At 42.3% G+C, this 21,445-nt stretch overlaps 1 protein-coding gene across 1 annotated transcript in view; it reads right to left on the bottom strand.

Annotated features, from left to right (window-relative positions):
• Positions 1-1,544: 1,544 nt before the first annotated feature.
• nsg2 (neuronal vesicle trafficking associated 2) overlaps positions 1,545-21,445 on the bottom strand; it is a gene marked incomplete at both ends in the record, with an annotated part of 116,064 nt that continues 96,163 nt past the window's right edge. The window contains 2 exons of the mRNA XM_084320384.1: positions 1,545-1,730; positions 10,331-10,441. Coding sequence (XP_084176510.1) covers positions 1,545-1,730; positions 10,331-10,441 — 297 coding nt within the window. The remainder of the gene's footprint in view (positions 1,731-10,330; positions 10,442-21,445) is intronic.

Genomic DNA, 21,445 nt, shown 5'->3' with positions numbered 1-21,445 from the left:
ACACAGTGCTATGTACAATTTGGTTCACAGGGGTGGGGGGGTTCTGACATAGCGGCTTAGCACAGAACGTTGAGAATGTCTTTTGTATGAGCTATCAAACAGCCGTGATGGAATACTTTATTCGATCAACTCAAGATATGGATGGATGTTTCCATAGACGTACAATACATGTACAGTTCAAACCAGTACCGTTACAGATGTTCTTTCAAAACGAGAAGAAGAATATCACGAATACAAGCATGACAGACATGTTCAGGGCTGTAATCAGAAGCCTTTTTGTGTAGCGTTTGATGTACATGCCTTCGGTTAGGTACAGCTATGGCGAGAAAGAAAAAAAGAAAAATGGGTGGATGGATGAATTTACAGCAAGTATACACACTTGAAAAATATAACTCATACTCCAGAGAAGCTCATCAAGACACAAACCTGTGAGTGGAATTCAGCGTTGAGACTTAAGCCTTTATACAAATAGTCGCCTGATATCAAATACAAAACAGTCAAATGCTACAGTAAAAAATAAATACAGAGTGACAAATACATCATAAAATTGCGATAAATAAATAAATAAATAAATAGTAATAATAAATCATAAAATACAATAGGGGGGCAAACATATGAACAGAGAAAATGGGAACAGACACTGTGTGTGTGTGTCTGTGTGTGTTGGTTTGTGTGCATGCATTTGTGTGTGTGCGAGAGAGAGAGAGAGAGAGAGAGAGAGAGAGAGAGAGAGAGAGAGAGAGAGAGAGAGAGAGAGAGAGAGAGAGAGAGAGAGAGAGAGAGAGAGAGAGAGAGAGAGAGAGAGAGAGAGAGAGAGAGAGAGAGAGAGAGAGAGTGTCCATAGGCTTGTGGTTATTGGCTTGGAAATGTCAGGCCTATCAAAGAAATGGGCCAAACAATAAGATACTGTTCAGTTTCCGCTGTAATAGGTAGTCAGGCCATGTGGTGGAGACGATGCTCTAATGTACTGTATCCTTAAAATGTCCGTAAAACCAGACAAGACCTCTGAAATATTGAAAAGGTATGTAGGCCTATGTATGTATAATTTTATTGGTGAATTCAAATAAAACATTTAAAATGTGTGGGTCTGTGTGTGTATGTGTTGTATGTATGTATGCGTGTGTGTGTGTGTGTGTGTGTGTGTGTGTGTGTGTGTGTGTGTGTGTGTGTGTGTGTGTGTGTGTGTGTGTGTGTGTGTGTGTGTGTGTGTGTGTGTGTGTGTGTGTGTGTGTGTGTGTGTTGTGTGTGTGTTGTGTGTGTGTGTGTGATCCCAGTGGAACAAGGAGCCACTGAAAAACTCTACCCATTGACAGTGAGCTCTTAGATAGGCAATGTGTGTGTGTATGTGTGTGCTTACCAACGTATGTACTGTATTGAGGAATATGTCGACAGATATTGTGTATGTTGATTATGCGTCTCTTCTATTTATATGCCTACAATATATCGACCTGTGTGTATGTGTGTGTGTATGTGTGTGTGTATGTTGTGTGTGTGTGTATGTTGTTTGTGTGTGTGTGTGTGTTTCCATCTCACAACACCCTGTCTTAGGTTGGCGGCTTGTCCTGGTGCCCTGTTATCTCGGGGCCTCCGGGCTGCCAGGGGGAGACAGAGCGTGAGGTGGTCTGCTTGGCCATGCTGTAGTGGCTGATCACTGTGTAGAAACGTCCCCTGGAGTTAGCGTCCTGAGCCGCGTAGTAGGCCTCAAGAGAGGCCGGGATGCACCGTTTGTGCTGTAAGGGCGAGGTAGAGAGAGAGAGAGAGAGAGAGAGAGAGAGAGAGAGAGAGAGAGAGAGAGAGAGAGAGAGAGAGAGAGAGAGAGAGGTTGATTTAGATGATCGATCACTTTGAACTGACAATTGCAGTGTGTGAGTATGGGAGTTGCAAATTGGGAAAGTTTGCTTCTTGTGCTAGAAGAAAGGTGAAAACATGAGATTGTTTATAAACTGTCCTAGGGTTCTCAACTACAGAAAGCATTAGACTAATGTACAATAGTAGGCTTGGCATCTATGGCTTTTTCACGCATTGATCATCAGGGCCCAGGAGTTCAAAACTTGTAATCCCTATTTGATTGGATCAGATGTGTATTCATTCATTTCAACTCATTATGAATTGAAAATGGGGGACTCTGATGTAAACAAGACGAAAGTCTTTCTCTGGTCTGCATCCCCTTAACAATTGTATGTATTGAGCTGTACTGTACTGTACCCATTCTGCAATCTGTTCATTAAAATGTTCAATCAATCAATCAATCAATCAATCAATCAATCAATCAATCAATCAATCAATCAATCAATAGGGATTCAATGTTTTGAACTCCTGGGCCCAGGACATCAGGTTATACTGCATGGCGATAATTTTCAAATGAAAACGCGGCATTAGCCAAGCCACAGAAGCACCCAGCTTTCCTATGCAGCGGTGCAGTCAAGCTGGAGCGTAGATATGCTATTTCAGTTGGCATTGCAGATTGGATGTGATGTTTCAGAGCTTAACACCATGTTCTATAATATATGTCATCAGTTAGCTAGCTTGTAGCAATGGCGAAATACTTGTGTAGTTTTTCAGAAAACGTAAAGAGTTTACATTGTTTGAGTATGTAATATATGTTAGTATGTGTATTACTTATTTGTAATACAACATACACATTGTACATTGCTGATACAAGATGTACATACTTTTTTGTATGTGGTTGATTAGTACTTTATTGACATATTTTAAGAGATAACTGCTGTAAACAGGGCATATCTAACACACTGAAATACTTATAATTTCATGCATAGATTTATCAGACGTTTCAAAGAGTCTAACCAAGAGTGTTGTCATACAGCTGTACTACACTTACAATGTGCAAAACAATAGAACTCTTAATATTTATGTTTTAATGTAGCCTAATTATTTATTTTTTTATCCACTTTTTCTCCCATTTTCAATTTTTCTCCCATCCCAATTTCGTATCATCCAATTCAACCCTCCCCTGTCTTTGAACGCTGTTTCATGCCTCCCACAAGCCGGCTGCAATGTGGACTAAGTCATACATAGCACGAGTCCCCTCAGATACTCGAGGTAACAGCAGTCGCATCTTTCCACCTGCGTGGCTTGATCTTTCAGCGTCGGGGGTCTGGGCTTTGGAGGGGCCCCGCCCCCATCGCTTCCTGATTCTACTGCGCAGGCGCACCAACGACCTGTAGGAGTCGCTGTCCACAACGCCCGATCCCCACCCATCAGTTTCCCTCCCCCTAATACTGCCAATGTGTATAGTGCGGACGACCAGCTAAACTGAAAGCAATGTGGAACGCTGGGCTCGAACAGGGAGATGATCTGTTTGAGCCCAGCCTCCAGTATTCATGGTGAGCGCCTTGCCCACTGCACCACGTAGCCGCCCTAATGTAGCCTAATTGTAATGTTTGGGGTTCGCTCTCCTCTGGGAGCAAACCTCTAGTGTTACCTGGTGGGTAATTGCCCTGTCTACCTGTCCTAATTACACTCATTGGTAACTGGTGTGACTCGTTAAATGTCTCCTTATATTCACTCCTGTGTCACACAAACACTGTCAGTCGATCACTGAAACTGTCCGTGAGACGTGAGTATACCTACAGTTTAGTCTTATCGCTCCTTGCCAGGGAGGTAAAGTTTGTTCGCGATGGGTTTGAATCGCTGTGCCACTTGATTGCCAATTGAATTTAGTTGTTGAGAGATTATCTTATCATGTGTATATGCAGCACCGTCGTTTGACGTAATTACTATTTAGCATGTTTTGGAGACCTTGCTTTCTCCCCTTTGTTTTCCCTGATTACTGTGTTGAGTACCCTATGTATTGTGAATCATATTCAGCGTGTTTTGGAGATGGAGATTTCTCTCCTTTTGTTTATCACCATTGTGTGTGTGTTCATTCAGCTAAAGACATAGTGCTTTATTTGAAAATCAACATCTGTCTCTTGTCGTATCTGTTCTGCACTGCACCTGGGTCCAACACACCTACCAAACCGTAACAGATCGACTGACCACCTCACCCGCTGGCACAGGCTTCTTCTTTGTGGCTAAGAAGGACAGAGGACAGCCCCCCTGCATAGACTATCGCGGGTTAAATGACGTATCCGTCAAGAACCGCTACCCTCTTCCTCTCATGGACACCGCCTTTGAGTCTCTGCAGGGGGCTCAGGTGTTCTCCAAATTAGACATACGTAACGCTTACAATTTGGTCAGGATTAGGGAGAGGGATGAGTGGAAGACTGCCTTCAACACACCCAATGGCCACTATGAGTACCTGGTCATGCCCTTTGGCCTGGCCAATGCACCTGCAGTCTTCCAGGCGCTGGTGAACAACGTGCTGCAGGACTTGATAGGGGTGTCAGTCTTCGTATACCTGGACGACATCCTTATATTTTCCAAGGATATGACACAACAGCATGTTCGTCAGGTTCTCCAGCGCCTCCTCCAACACCAGCCTTTTGTCAAAGCTGAGAAGTGTGTGTATCACGCCGACACATTGTCATTCTTGGGGTTTATTTTAATGAGGGGGGATTTACGCATGGATTCAGCCAAGGTGAGTGCAGTCTTAGACTGGCCCCGTCCGTCCTTGCTTAAACAGCTACAACGTTTCCTAGGGTTTGCCAACTTTTACAGGCATTTTATCCGTAATTTTAGCGCCCTAGCTGCCCATTTAACAGCCCTCACGAAGGCTTCAGTGTCGGCATTTGCCTGGTCTCCACAGGCAGAGAACGCCTTCCACGACCTCAAACACTGCTTCACCTCCGCCCCTGTCTTAGTCCACCCAGACTCGGAGGTTTCATTTCTGGTAGAGGTGGATGCCTCCGATGTCGCGGTGGGGGGGTGCTCTCCCAGAGATGCTTAAAGGACGGGAAAGTGCATCCCTGCACTTTTCCCGGGCCGGCTGTCCCCGGTGGAACGCAACTACGACATGGGAAATCATGAGTTGCTGGACATCAAATTGGCACTGGAGGAGTGGAGACAGTGGGTGGAGGGGGCCGCACAGCCCTTTATAGTATCAACCGACCACAAGAACCGGGCTTACATTCAGGGAGCTAAGCGACTTAACACACGCCAAGCCAGGTTTTCACACGCTTCCACTTCTCCATCTCCTTTCGGCCTGGGTCCAAAAACATCAAGCCGGGCGGGAACCTGATCCTGGGGGAGGCCCCCCGGGGAGGCTGTATGTTCCCAAGGATGTGCGCTCACGGCTGCTGCAATGGGCACATGCGTCATCCCTCACCAGCCACCCCGGGGCCGCCAGGACCCTGGAGTTCATCCGCAGGAGGTTCTGGTGGCCCATAGCGGAAGCGCACCTTTGTGGCAGCCTGTCCTGTGTGTGCGCGCAGCAAAACCTCTCGCCACCCCGCAGCGGGACTTCTCCGGCCTCTTCCCATCCCTAAACGGCCTTGGTCTCACATCTCCCTAGACTTCATCTCAAGTCTCCCTCCCTAATGGCATGACTACCATCTTGGTGGTGGTGGACCGCTTTTCAAAAGCGGCACATTTCATCGCCCTCCCCAATCTTCCCTTGGCCCGGGAGACGGCTGACCTAATGGTGCAGCACGTTTTTTGGGTGCATGGGCTCCCGCAGGACATGGTCTCTGATCCGGGTCCCAAGTTCGCCTCCAGGTTATGGAAGGCGTTTGCTACCAGCCTCCGTGAGCCTGTCGTCCGGGTTCCACCCTCAATCCAACGGGCAGACGGAGCGCGTCAACAAGGACCTGGAGGGTGTGCTGAGATGCTACGTCTTCGGCAAATCCTATGCTCATCCACTGGCCTGTCACCATTTCAGTGCCAATATGGCTATCAACCCCCCCTTTTTCCAGAGCAGGAGAAGGAGGCAGAGGTGCCCTCCATCCAGGCCCACGTCGGTCATTGTCATCGGACCTGGAGGCGGGTTCGGGCGGTGCTCCAGAAGGCTTCGGTCAGGTCCCAACGTCAGGCCACCCGCAAGCGCCGTCCGGCCCCGATCTTCCGTCTGGGACAGAAGGTATGGCTCTCGACCGTCCAGGAAACTGGCCCCCCGGTTTGTGGGTCCATTTAAAGTGGTGCGGTGAGTGAACCCGGTGGCATACAGGCTATCACCCGACCTTCCACGTATCACTCCTAAAACCCTTCCTTACCTCGCCCATGTCCCCGCCAGCCCCCCCTGTCCCTCCGCCCTGCATCATTGATGGACAAACGGTCTACACGGTATGGAGGATCGTCGGTTGCCGGCGGAGGGGTAGGGGGTTTCAGTTTTTAGTGGACTGGGAGGGGTACGGACTGGAGGAACGATCCTGGGTGCCTCAGAGGGACATAATAGACCATAGTCTGATTAGAGACTTCCGCCGACTACACCCTGAGGCACCCAGGTGAACGTCAGGTGCCGTTCGTCGGAGGGAGATACTATAACGTTTGGGGTTCGCTCTCCTCTGGGTGCAAACCTCTAGCGTTACCTGGTAGGTAATTGCCCTAGTGTCTACCTCTCCTAATTACACTCATTGGTAACTGGTGTGACTCGTTAAATGTCTCCTTATATTCAAGGTCAAGGTTAAGGTCAAGTTTATTAGTATGTCCCAAACTGGGCAATTCATGTTACATTTATGTTATATTCTCTCCTGTGTCACACAAACACCGTCAGCCGATCACTGAAACTGTCCGTGAGTATACCTACATGTTTAGTCTTATCGCTCCTTGCCACAGAGGATACGTTTGTTTGCGATGTGTTTAAATCGCCGTGCCACTTTGCAGATTGAATTTCGTTGTTGAGAGATTATCTTATCATGTGTATATGCAGCACCGTCGTTTGACGTAATTACTATTCAGCGTGTTTTGGAGACGGAGATTCCTCCTCTTTTGTTTATCACCATTGTGTGCGTGTTCATTCAGCCGCTCTAATTAAAGACGTAGTGCTTTATTTGAAAATCTGTCTCTCGTCGTATCTGTTCTGTACTGCACCTGGGTCAAACACAGCTACCAAACAGTAACACTGATGTATCATTGATGCATTCATTTATCAATAAAACAATGCGCCAATTGACTTTACCAATATTCTTTTAAAAAGTATTATTAGTTTGTTTTTCAATTTGAGGCTATAAAAGGTTTGTTTACTTTTGTGATGTCTGTCAATAATGAAAGCAAACGTTTGAAAACGTTTGAAAGCAGTCCTTTCTCAGCACGGCACAGCACCTTGCTTTGCTTCATACTGGATACCCAGCTGCTTCTTAGTTAGCCAGAAAACCGGGGCCTCTGTAATGGGGCCACTGTAAAAAGCTCTTAAACACAGCACTTTGCTTTGGATGCAGTTCAGTACAGACTGAAGAGTGGGCCCATTACTTCACGTTCCGTTTCGTGACCAACTAGCAAGACGTAGTCACAACATAGCAGTTGTCCATGCATGCATGCATTTGTCCATACATGGCTTTATCTGTGCACCATGTGTGTGTGCGTGCATGTGTGTATCTGTTTGTGTATCTGACCTCGCTGTGTGTGTGTGTGGTTATGTGTGTATGTGACCCCACTAAGAATACCTCTCTCTGCAGACTGCAGCCAGAGCCCCTGCAGAGGTTGTGTGTGTAAACCTAGATTTATTCCATCTAACTCACCAGATTGGCCTGAAGAAAGACCTTCAAGGTGACTCCTTACTACTAAGCACTACAGTTTTTTTTTTTTTCCCCTACAGGGACTGCCCGCCGTGGGCTATGCAGGGCAGATTGTTGTCACTCGCTCACTCAGTCACGGATGAGCTGGCAGGGACGTTTTGTCGGAGGCATGTGCAGGTAGCGCCGTACGTTTTAAAAATAATGTTACCAGAGGGAGTAGTTCTCTCCAAAAAGCTGGTCATTAGGGTGGATATTACCTAGGCTAGTGATTTCATGAATACATTTAATAAATTGGATCAATTCTGTGCTCTTGGATAGACTGTATTTTTCCATACAACCTGGTATACATACAATCACAATGGGGTGATATGGCTGCAATTTCAATCTCTCTACATAGAACTCTATGTCACACAGCCTATAATAACTCTGCCCCAAGTGCCTCATAACAGTAACCATTTAATGCAGCAATGACTTTGAATTGTATGTAACTATGAACAGTATCACAAATAACCAAATATTAAGCTCTTCTTTACATTCATGAATTATGCAGTGATGTGGTTAAGAAAGTGGACTATTGGTTTGTGTTTCTAAAGATGGAGGGAACCATTTGACGATTATTATTTATTCAATATTCAAGATAGTTAGTTTACAAGATATGTTTGATCCTCTGCATAGGGGATTGACACATTTTGAGAACTGGACATTCTAATGATCATGTAACAACTACAATTGTATTTTCAGCAAACATATTTTTTAAATAAATAAAGACACAGCTCAAAGTGTTGTGTTGTATTGTACTGTATTGTGTTGGGTCTTTTTTAATTAGGCTATTTTACTCATAATACATGTCTTTGTATATTTTAACCAGTGCATAGTAAACCATTTACCATCATATGGACAATGAACTAAAACACAGGAATATAGAGGAGAGGAGATACAGTAGAAGAGGAGAGGAGAGGAGATGAGAGGAGATGAGAGGAGATGAGAGGAGATGAGAGGAGAGGAGAGGAGAGGAGAGGAGAGGAGAGGAGAGGAGAGGAGAGGAGAGGAGAGGAGAGGAGAGGAGAGGAGAGGAGAGGATATGAGAAGTGGAGAGGAGAGGAGAGGAAAGGAAAGAAGAGGATAAGAGGAGAGGAGAAGAGAAGAGGAGAAGAGAGGTACAGCTGGATCTGTACAGCAGATTGTGTTTGCATTCATTTGCACAGCACTTTGGACCTCAGCCATATTGGGTAAGGACTTAGTGAAGATAGATCACACTTTTTTGCTTTGAGTAGAGGGTAATATGAGGGAAGGGGGATAACATCCCCACTGTCAACATGAATACTGAACACAAACGGTTCCTTCTCCTTGGTGAATGCAGCATTTATGTTGGGCAAAACCCTGTATCTCCAATTTTGGTATTTTTCAAGTTTTTACCTAATCTTTTATTTCTACAGGTTTCTTCACTCCATTTTATATTTTAAAGAATATTGCCAGATACCTTCCTCTCTCAAGCTGACACAGAGGAATGGATGCATGTATTTTTGAGGTTTGCATATCATCGTGGGATGCCTGAAAAACGCACGGGTCCCCTCACAGTTTATTTGTGGTGCAGGTATATTTTCATATACTGTAGTTGCATCGGGTCACGTTTACATGCTACAATAATGATGCATGTAGGCCTACGAGTACGAATAAAGATTCTGCCAGGCAGTGTTTTCTGTCTGACCTGCTTAATTTTTAAATACCCACAACAACAAAGTAGGACATCGCTCTCACTCTGCCTCTCATCTGTCCAATCCCTTGCCTGTCACATGACGTCATCAAGGCAGGTCAGTTCGACGAGTTAGAGGACAAGTGTAATGAAACAATTTGCTTGCTAGCTTACCAAAGCAGAGGCTTTTAATACTGATGTTTTTTGCAATTGACATTTTATTGAATTTTAGGGACAAGACATGAATGTATAAAGAAAACAACACATATGAAGAAAAGGAGAATATATATATAAAAACAGAAGCCTAAGACATTAACAGGTCAAATACATTTAAAATGACATACATTTAAAAAAAAATTCATCCACAGGCACCTTAAAAGACTAGTCTCTAGTTATGTGTTTTTCTGTGATAGCGTTTTATTAGGTCAAATGTATTTGATTATGTAAAGTAAATTATGTCATTGTGCTTCCTCTAGACGCATTTAACAGGCATGAATCAATTTGCCATAATAGTCTGTTATGATTAACAAAAGAAATGGAAGCCACTTCTATTCCTATACATGTAGCTGCAACGTATGAAAGCTGTTTGTTTTGAAGTAGCCTTCAAGGTTTTTTGTTTCCGTTTATTAGACATACATTTTCTGGCCTACTGTTGTTGGAAATTGATTTGTGACTAGGATAGCATTGTCCAATCATTCTCTAATAGTAAGGAAGTGGGCCAGCAGGAGGGTTTGGGACAGAGATATTGTGGGAGTGGCAGATGCGTCCATAAAAGCAATGGGGAGTGTGTGGTGGTGGGATGACTAAATCAAGCCTGCGCAGACCTCTAATGAATTTATTTCTAACAGATTGAATTACTGTAATACAATGTAATCTTCTCTGAGTATTGGAAGATAAGTCAGCTCCACTTAATACAAACATGTTGCTGCTCTAGCTCAAGACTTTAGTAGTTCCAACACGTACAAAAGTATATGGCTTTTGCCTCATAAGGTTACCAGTCATGGTGCCATGGTCTCTGGGATAATTGAAAGCGTGGTAGGTGTAGTGACACAGGTCTCTACAATACCTTGTAGATGAATCCATCTGGGCAGGCGTGGTCATAGGTGAACGCTTTATAGACCACCAGGAACACGATACAGGCTAGGAAGGCCAGGGCCAGGATGATCAGAATGGTCACCTAGAGAGAGCAACACAGGAGGAATAAACTGATTAGTGTATGCGTGTGTGTGTATGAGAGAGAGAGAGAACCTGACAGCAGGACAGACGGTTGGAGGAGAGACAAAGACACTACACACAGATGGCTGGATGTGTGTGTGTGTGTGTGTGTGTGTGTGTGTGTGTGTGTGTGTGTGTGTGCGTGCGTGCGTGCATACTTGCGTGTGTGTTTTGCGTATCTCTCTGTGTGTGTGTGTGCAGACATAATAAATGGCCAGACATTATTGACTGAGGTCGCTAGCTCCTCAAGGCAAGGTGTTCCAGTTGAACCATATGATGAATGGCTCAGGTTAAAAGCAGCATGACTTCAACTAACACTACAGTGTGTGGTTTGGGTGAAACAGACAATGTCAGATAGCAAGACAATACATTTGTATTGTTTTCCATTCTACCCTATTCTATTATACGTGTTTATCCTACTTGAATTTATTCTTTGTTGACTTTCCTGGCTATACATCTATAATCTATTCTGTCATATAGCTGCCTGCACATGATCATCAGCATAATAGCTGTACTCCGGCTGGGCAGTTTTTTCTCTATGGTATCAAACGCACCGCTAAAAATTGCCACCGAGCCGCTGCGCTCAAAGTTCATCTTATTGTTTACCGTGTTTGCCACTGACCTTTAAAAGCGCTACCAATGAGATTACATCTTAAAGTTTATGTGACGTAAGCATGTAAAGGCTGCGTAAAGAGATGAGGGAGAAACTCCTCTCTGTGTTTCGGAGTTGATATGAAACCACCACATCAAACATTGCCCTCAAAGTATTTTCCTATCTCAAACCCTGTCCTCTTTTCATTATCCTCCAATCACAACAGAATTGCACAGCAAATACAGTACTTTAGTTTGTCCGTTGCAAAAAAACAAACAAAAAAAACAGCCCTAATCTAACATGCTGGAATACCTTTAAGCGATTTCAACAGAGTTATGTAAATAAGAAAAGTATGTCCTTTGTGTAATTTAGGGTGTGAAATATGCATTTCCCCGACAGCCTAGACGACACCGTGGCACTGAGGATTAACATGGAAAAGGATTGGTTTTCCTCCTGCAGTTTCTCTTGAAACCCTGATTGGGTACTTCTGAACGGGCATTACATTGGAATTATGCAAATTGGGCGTGACGGATACAGCAGCTGGTATTGTCAGCTAAGGACTACTTGCCCGCTTATGTGAGTGCATGTGACTACCTGTGTCCTGTCCACACGCACGCACGCACGCACGCATGCACGCACGCACACACACACACACACACACACACACACACACACACAAACACTCCTCAGCACTGTGCTAAAGTCATGCCATTGCCGTAAAAACCTTGAATTTAAGAAATACAATTGTCTTAGGTATGAAGTGAAAATGTTCCATTTCACACCCTTTTCCATTTCTAATCGGAAATGGCATTAAATCCACCCTCCGTTCTCTGCTCTTCTGTCACGGTGGGATATCAGAGTAATTACAGATAGCAGGCTCATTAGTCTCCCTCAATCTTAGGCTGGGTGACTGGGGGCCGTGCCGGCTAAGAGACTGTTGATTTGGTGTGAACAGAGGTCCTCTAGCCTCTGCCTCACTGACAGGCATGGTGCCTTACACCCCCCTCCCCCCCGACAGACACAGTGAAATACAGTACACAAAAGGATGTTTTAAGACCTTCAGTGACCCCCTATTTGAGCAGCAACAGACATGCCAGTAACTTATTAAGACTTCACATAACCCCACGCTGAATGGTATTGCACATTAAACGGCTGATTAAGAGGATTACTGTAAAGCCTCACGTGGCAGGGAGGAACATTTTGACCCATTCCATACACGTTAGGCTATACCAGCCACTTGGCTGGCATTGATTGTGTAGAGACATAGATTACTTATTAACCCTTTCACTGCCACACGACAGAAGGTTAACCCTTTACTATCACACTACCGACGGTCACCAACGGTCGTGTGGCAGTGAAAGGGTTAATCTTTTGTGTATTGTCACAGTGAAAAGGTTAACGGTTTGGTAGTGCGGCGGTGAAAGGGTTAAGACTCATTGTAACGTGTAATGTGAAAACATTTTCATCATATATGCCATTTGGCATTAGGGGTGTCCGATATTATTGGCCTACCGATATTGGCATTCAAATGTGATATCGGAAATTATCTGTATCGGTTTTCCAAAAAAATAAATTGTTATTATTATTATTTTTTTTTTTACATTTATTTAACCTCTATTTACCCAGGCAAGCAAGTAACAACAAATTCTGATTTTATTTATTGTCAAAAGTATGCATAATGTTGTGTTAATTCCACAACAAGAGATATGTAATGTTAATTACCTGAAATTATTCCGTTTTTTTGGGGGGGGGGGGGAACCCTGCATATATCGGTATCGGAAATTAAGAGTTGGACAATATCGGTATAGGTAAAAAGGCCAATATCGAACATCCCTATTTGGCATTCATGGATATTTTGAAACACAGACCTTGACTACACTTATTAAAACCTATGAAATGTGGGGTTTCCTGATAATTCTATATTGACCCAGTTGTGAGGATCAAGAAAAGAGGGTGGGGTTTCAGATGGGTCAATTGAGAACTCTCAACAACCAGTGACCATTGTGACATATTCAGTAGAACGATCAGTTCTCAAAATGTGAATGCCTATTCATTTATACACCTCACTGAGACATTTTAAGGACGATTTGCCCACAGGTGCGACACGCCACTTTGGTGACCTCTAGCGGCTCAGGTGTGCATATTTTTTAATACAATATATATATATAGAATTAAAGCCCTATTTGTTGCCTGTCGATTGTTTCAGGCGACAAAATCCGTTCAGCGGTTCTCGAGTTACATGCCGATATATGTGAGTCGTGTGCCGAAGTACACGGCAGACTTTAAATCTTTTCGAATACCACTCCCGACTCCCCACGTTCTAGCTCGCCAATCATTTGGTGATCTCGAAAATTATTGGACAGGGTTGTAACCAATGAGTGTGGCTATCCAATGCTACCCCAGGTGGGGATGAGCGAATCAGGGATCAAGGTGAGAAGTCACGAGCGCAAACAGGAAGAGAAATTTCCGCTGAATGCATTGGAGTCAATGAGGAAATGGTTTTCTGCAGTGCTTTTTTCCCCTCACTTTTTACCAAAATCTCTCATAATCACTCATTTCTGAATGAATTTTTATGAAGTTCTTTATTGTATCAAATCAAATCAAATTGAAACTTCAGAATTTTATCTTTCAAAAGAGACCAGGTTCATTCATGCATGTGCTATAGTATAAAGTATAGTATTTTGGTTTGCAAAAAAAGTATGCAGTCCTCAAGTTCAAGTAAAAAAAATTGCCACTTTAGGGGGCGCCAGTTAACCTGTTAACTGCGCGTGGCAATTAGCGCCGATCTTTGTGAATTGGTAGTGTTTTTGGACGAGGCTCATTTGCATAGAAAGGGGCACATGTTCCGCCCATATTACCTCATTTAAATACCCGCAAATACCACTGACGCACCGAGACGCAATGCTGATGGCAACGCAATTACCACCGTATTTCACCTTTAGCGCTTGCTTTGTGAATAGCAAACTGTGTTTCATAGCTATTTGCGCCGGCATAGCATCAGAAAAAGCAGCGCAATCCTCTTGTGAATTTGCCCCTGAATGTTACTACTTCCAGTTGAGACACGCCATCACACAGATCAAAACAGTCGACTTCATGACTGCTCGTGGCTGGAACTGAATTTGCATGTATTTTGCAATATACATACATGAAACGGTTGAGAGGCAACAGCCTCGATTCCATGTCTACATTGCTACTGTTGGGTGAGGACCATAGTATCTCTTTTGGCCTTGTTGATTTCTACTTCAATTAGGAGACAGATGTGGTATTTGCCAAGTAGAAGTAGGATAAAGTAGAGCAACTGAGCCAGCATGTTTTGCTTCCAGACTGAGCATAACCCTGCCCTTAAATGATACAATTGGTAGCCGTTATCCTATATTTTTTATAAGCCCTGTTAATACAGCTATGGGCATGTGGTGTATACATATCCATTAGATATCTATCCTGACATTTCTCCATTATTCATAATCTGGCTGAACTCTACAGTAAACCTCAGGGGGTCAGTATAATGAAAAGCACTTACACCATAAGGATACTTACACCATACCTCTTCATGTATCAAGTTGACACATGGTACAGTGGTACAGTCTCTATCTGCCTGAATCTATAAGCCTATAGCTATATCTTTCTATGGTCTGAGAATATGTATATTTATGTATTTATTCATTTATCTGATGTCAGCTAACAACCGGCTAACAATCGGCTAACACAATGCCACGCGTATTTACAACAGACACGAGAAGAGAGTGGGGAAAAGAGAAGAGAAGAGAAGAGAAGAGAAGAGAAGAGAAGAGAAGAGAAGAGAAGAGAAGAGAAGAGAAGAGAAGAGAAGAGAAGAGAAGAGAAGAGAAGAGAAGATAATACTGTGCATATCCCTGGTAATATATTGTTAATGTAAATATATCCACCAGTAAGACAATCAATCACTCACAGTCAATATACAATTTCCTGTTTACCATGGCTGCTTTTTTAATCATTGGCTTTCTAGTGTTTGCCATCTTTTATCTACCATTCCATCTCCACTGTCCTACCTATTGTTTATGTTTCATAGTTTCCTGTTGTGATACAATTGTATGTCTCCCCCCTCCCCATGTGTTATCCCCCCACACACCTACCATAGGGAGGTGTAGTCTGACGTCACTGGTTGTTCCACCCGTATACGGATTTATCATTGGGAAAATGGATTATCGGCTATTGTAACAATTCTGCTGCATGGAAATTGAAAAGCTTTCCATTTTTGCACAAAATGAGTTCCCTTCTATCACTAACATTATTGTTTAAGCATTTTTTGTTGAAATAAAATTTGGCAATTTTTTTATGATTCATTGCGAATATTTTCATGTTGAGCTATAGATTGTGGATGAATAAGCACAGAAAGGTACACCATGCAAATGTTAATGCTTTATTTGTTTTAAACGATACAATTGAGAAATGGGCAATGGGGAAATACATTGCTTTGGACAGACGGTGGAACACGAAAAATGGCAATGACGTAACCACTACACCTCCCTATAGACAGTAGGGCTGTCCCCGAAGCCTGTTTTTGGGATTCAAACTTCGTCAGGATTTTTCGAATGGACGTTCGAACATTCGTTTTTAATAATAAAAAAAATAAAAATAAATAAAAAATAATATTTCAAATATTTTAATGAATTATTTTTTTTATAAATATCCTCAAAGTAAATCCTCAATGTGAATAAAGTAATTAACTCAATGGACGCCAACCACGTTTATATACGTGTTTGGCGGACAACCGTTGAACGCCAACCACATATATACGTTATTAGATCGTTTTTCTTTTTTCGATTTTAATATCCTATTCAATGTATGTTGCCTGTAGAAGACATACTGCGACGCAGAAGGTGCAGTACCGGCCAGATCCTCCCAGGCGGCAGTATCGAGCACCCTTTGAAACATTGTATCTTGGCTTGTGGGTCGATCTAATGGGTCCGGGTCGTTTTATTTTTTTTGCTCAAGCTCAGCGTTTATATTGAGAAGAATCAAATACTCCCGATGCATGATGTGTAGTGGATTATGTTGGCGACACGATGGACATCAATACTTGGAATGGCGATCAGATAATTGGAATATTATTTTTGGGGTACATCCTAGTCAAGGTAATGACGTAACCACTACACCTCCCTACATCAAGAATATGATATCATTCTTGCGTTGATCCAAGCGTGTCTTCAATGCGATCCGACCGCGTGTGTGTAACGTTAGTCCACAACGTATGCCGTTGGTGGTGATCAAAGCATCAAAAAATGCCCCCCTCCGCCTTTCATGCATTCATGATGAAACATAATACCGATAAGCGATAATATACAGTAGATGTGATTTTGGCTCGGCTATCAGACTTTTAAACACAGACAGTAGTAATTTTAAGTAGCCTTTTGCACTTGGTTGTCTGTTTTTTACTTTTACTTTGCTGGATTGTGTATCACATGGAGTGTTTCTCTTTTTTTTTTTTTTTTTTTTATCATTGATATGTTTTGTTGTTTGTTTGTCTTTGTTGCCTGTTGGTGAAGCTGCAAATATGAATTGCCCCACGCGGGATCAATAAAGTTGTCTGAATCTGAATCTGAATTTCAAAATAGTAGCGTGTACAGGCGGGACATTTTTTGTGTAATACATGCATAAGGCTATTGCTCAGCATTTTGGGAATTACACCCGACCAATCTAAAACCATACTCATATTCACCACGGTATAAAACGGGAATGTATGGATGCATTTTATTTTTAATTTTTCACATATTGAACGATAGATACTCGATAGATGTCAAATGGGCCATCGTATTGTATCCATAGCTATAATATATAGAATATAGTTAAGCTCTACAAACCAGGTGACTCAGTCCTATCTTTTAAAGCGTGGGAATGCTAACACAGGGCCATGGCTAATCCCCGGCAGTCAATGAGTTAATCTGATTAAATGAGTCTTTTAATTTTTATTAAATCAACTTTCTTTAATGAATATAACTCATCAGTTTATTTTTTTTTAATTTTTAATTTTACCAGTGGGCAATGGCCACTAGATTAATTTTTTGGTACACATCAGATAACATAGAGTGAGCAGAAGTTGGGGAGGAAAGAGGGGGGGAGGAGAGAAAGAGGGAAGGGGAAGGGGTGGGGGTGACAAATAGAGAGGAGAGAAGAAAACATAAAAGATAAAATAAAAGACAAACAAACTATAAATAACTCATCGGTTTTAATACTATAATATTAGTGTAGCCTAATCTTTATCTGCAACTGTGAAGAAAACCCCCATTGGTTTAAACAGAATGAATAGACAAAAAAATATATAAAAAAAAAGAAAAGAAAAAAAATTCTTTATGAACTCATTCTGCGCCAGTCACGAGAAAAGTCGGGTTAACTCGCCAACCGTTCAGCGCCAATCACGAGAAAACCCAGGTTTTAATCGCTATTTCTCCAATGTACAGTTCATCCCCCCACCCCACCCCACCTACCCAACATCCTCCTATTTAGTTTATACGTCAAATGTATATCTCTTTTTTAGACTCTTTTTGTATCACAAACAGTACTGTATTTGTAAATCTGGTATGTCATAAATGTATAGATGTAGCAGTACTGTCTATCTGTATGTCATGTATGTCATATATGTTATGATGAATTGAAAATGGGGGACCCTGATGTAAACAAGACGAAAGTCTTTCTCTGGTCTGCATACCCTTAACAATTGTGTGTATTGAGCTGTACTGTATTGTACCCATTCTGCAATCTGTTTATCGGCCCTCATTAGGGATGCTCGATATTGGCTTTTTTACCGATACCGATATTCCGATATTGTCCAACTCTTAATTTCCGATACCGATATCAACCGATATCAACCGATACCGATATATGCAGGGTTTTCCCCCCCAAAAAACTGAATAATTTCAGGTAACTAATAATTTCACTGGATATATATATAACACATATTGTTATTGTTTTTTTCTTTTTTTAAACCGATACCGATATTTTCCGATATCACATTTTACTGCCGATATCGGCCGATAATATCGGTCGGCCGATAATATCGGACATCCCTATTTATCAATGCTGCGTACGCACAGATATGTGCGTAAACCGCGCGTACAATCATTTCTAAGCAAAGTGTGGGATTTATCAATATGAACGTGTGCTTGAGATTGTGCGTATATCTACGCACAGTTCCGACCGTGAGTACATGGCACCAAGCGGTTGAATAGGAAGACTGCAACAGACGGAATATAAGCTTTCATGCATTAAAGTTTCAACACTGACGTGTTCGGTATGACTCATAATTAATTATAGTCAATTGTAAAATAGAGACATGAGTGTAATTATTGTCAAACCCTATAAATAGCATTTAGAATAGGTCTTTCTGAATGAATGCATCATGGTTTATCTTGCGTTATCGGAAAACTTGTCATGGATATGGCAGTCTATTTGCAGAGAGAATATAAGTAGAGTCCTCTTATTTCTCAAGATGATCTACCACAAAACTGAACGTTATTGGCATAGATTGGAGGGCAGTTAGTTGCACATAGCCAAGTTGCACATCTATGGATTGGGCCAAATCTGCTCTTTCAAATGGCAGTTCAAAAGTTCAATTTGGATTTAGTATCACCAGGGCCCTGTTTCTTGTACCTGGTTCAACTAAGTCGATCAAGATGTCATTATCCAGCTTCAGTTAACCCGATGTTCGAAGCCGGGATTTTCCTGTTCCTCGAAGGTGGATTCAGTCTCGTTAACTCAAGCCAGACTTGCGACTCAGGCTAAATGCGCGCGGCCGCTTCAGGCGAAAAGCCAGCACGTATCGATGGCAGAGATCCTGATTCTCTAACGGCATTGATTGATTAATTGATTTAAAACTTTATTGACAGATTGCAATACGGCTCAATCGCCTCGCCGACAAGTTAAATGCGTTATCTATAGGCTAATTTTAAGTCCCTCATTACCTCAATCAATCAGATTATATTTCTTTAAACTTGCCTGCTGGATTGAATAATCAAATGAGATCTTGCTAGCGAAAATAATTAGTTAAACTTATACAGAATTACGATACGGCTCTCTTACCCATTGATTGATGTATAGTCGATCTTTAACTTATCTCCAATGTGGTCTAACGGGTTGTTGTTTTGACTATCACGCAGACGACCGGGGTTCGAGACCCTAGTCTTTTCCTTCTTTTTGCAATATAGGAATAATTCAATTTGGTGCACGTTGAGAGCTATATAAAGAATGACATCCTCAATGCATGTAGATTTATAATATTTTAACTTAAAACCAGGCTACTTTGGCGTATAATCATTAATATTATATTCAAAAAAATCATATTGGAAACACCGGGTTTTGAACCCCGGTCGCTGGGTTGGCAGGCTTGAGCACTACCGCTGCACCACTGTGCCAGATGGGATAAATTCATTGTTTATACATTAATGAACGAGAGACCCGTGTTTAGAATATCCTTTGTTTTGAATGAAGTTTATCTCTTTATCCTCATTCATTAATGTGACGTCAACGGCTCATTCAATTTCTCAAATCCGTCAAACAGCGCATCTCATCAGACATCTTAATCCCAGTTACAATTAAAATAACCACATAATGTGTACATCGCACGAGCGAGCGCCACGGTATATATAACGTGCATTATTTAGGACAAAGTGAATTTAGTATCAGCATTTTGGGTCTATTTTACATTTCAAAAGCCCCCTCTGGAAGAATGGAGCACAAAAACGTAATTCAGAATGGTGTAACGCAGATCCTAGGCTGTGGGAATAATTTCAGGAAACGAGCTGTCACTTTCTTTGCGGGGGCGTGGCTCTGCGTGATCCGGCTAACTTGAACTTGAACTCTGCTTTCGACCAGGCTCAAACTTTTGGATCTGTTGTCATGGTGATTTGGAAAATCCACGTACATGGAACCGGAAAGTCCGGCTAACTCAGTTATCCAGTTAAAGTTATCCGGCTAACTCAGTTATCCAGGTACAAGAAACAGGGCCCAGGCGTGCAGCAAGAACCATGAATGAAATCTACTGTAAGTACAGTTCCATTCTTATAATTAGAGATGTTCCGATACCATTTCTTCCTTTCCGATACCGATTCCGATACCTGAGCTTTGGGTATCGGCCGATACCGAGTACTGATCCAATACCAGTGTATACATTTTTTAAATATTATATATATATATATTATATATATATATATATATTTTTTTTTTTTTTTTTTTACAGCTACAGATACTGTTTTACATATACAGTTTTTTAGTAATAACTAGAAAGTAATGGTATTTATTCAACAACAGGTGATTGTATAGATTAGTATCATTAATTGACAACTGTGCTCAATGAGTTAGGGCATTTGCCATGTTGTTTGGCAAAACACATGGGAAAACTATGACTAGCTTCTGGTGATTAGACATAATTCACCCACGGAACTGTTGTTGGGACATTGGTTCCGCACAGACGTTATAGCTATCCTGTCTGCACCGGTTCAGTTAGCTAGCTAACGAGACAGGTGTATGTTGTCGATGCACAATAAATATTCAACTTTCTCTTTTGAGACTCGACTCCTATCCTTCGACACTACAAGCTAAACATTGTCACCGGTATGGCTGTCCGGCAACATGTCATTAATTGCATGCCTGTGTGTGAGAGGTCGGTCAGTGACAACACTTAACTCATTCGGGGCCATACCTGACATTTCTCGGGTTATCTCGCCAGTGGTTGAGCGCCATACCCGAGATTTCTCGGGTTTTGATCCTTTGATCTGTTTCCTCTGATCCCCATTCTATACCATCATCCGGATCATTCTATGTGTCCCTGGCTCGTTTACCTACGTTGGAATTGCAATGCCGATCGAATGTCACCAGGTGGCAGTATCGCCTACCTTTTGAACTCAGAAAGAAATGGATCAGGAGAGGCAATGAATGAACCGGACTATCAAGACTCGCTCTGACTGGGAGGAGCTCTTCCAAAGCAATCGCTAGCAGATCTGCTTGCCTCAAAACCTATAGTGTCCCGTAAACACGTGTAATTATGGACATGTGATAGTATCTATCAACCCTCCCTAGACCGACCAGTGGGGGGCACATGCGAGCAACGGCCAGGAAGGGGAGGGGGAATTGGCATGACAACTAAATTGGGATGGGAGAAAAACACAGAAAAACAGGAGAAAAAGTGGATACAAAAAAAACACATGTAATTACATATAAACGTGTAATCGCGATCGCTGATGGGATCATTGGAATTATTCTTTTTGGATTACCTTCTTCTAAGGAAATGTCCCCCTATTTCTATTTTACCAAACCTGAAACATGTTTATGTAACGATCAGTGTTTTACCGGACGTAAAACATGCTACTGCTAGACAAACACGATCACAGTTGAGTTAAAACG

The sequence above is a fragment of the Notolepis coatsorum genome (genome assembly GCF_963971535.1).
Source record: "Notolepis coatsorum genome assembly, chromosome: 8".
Taxonomy (NCBI): Eukaryota; Metazoa; Chordata; class Actinopteri; order Aulopiformes; family Paralepididae; genus Notolepis; species Notolepis coatsorum.
This window is presented reverse-complemented; position numbering and strand designations above follow the sequence as displayed.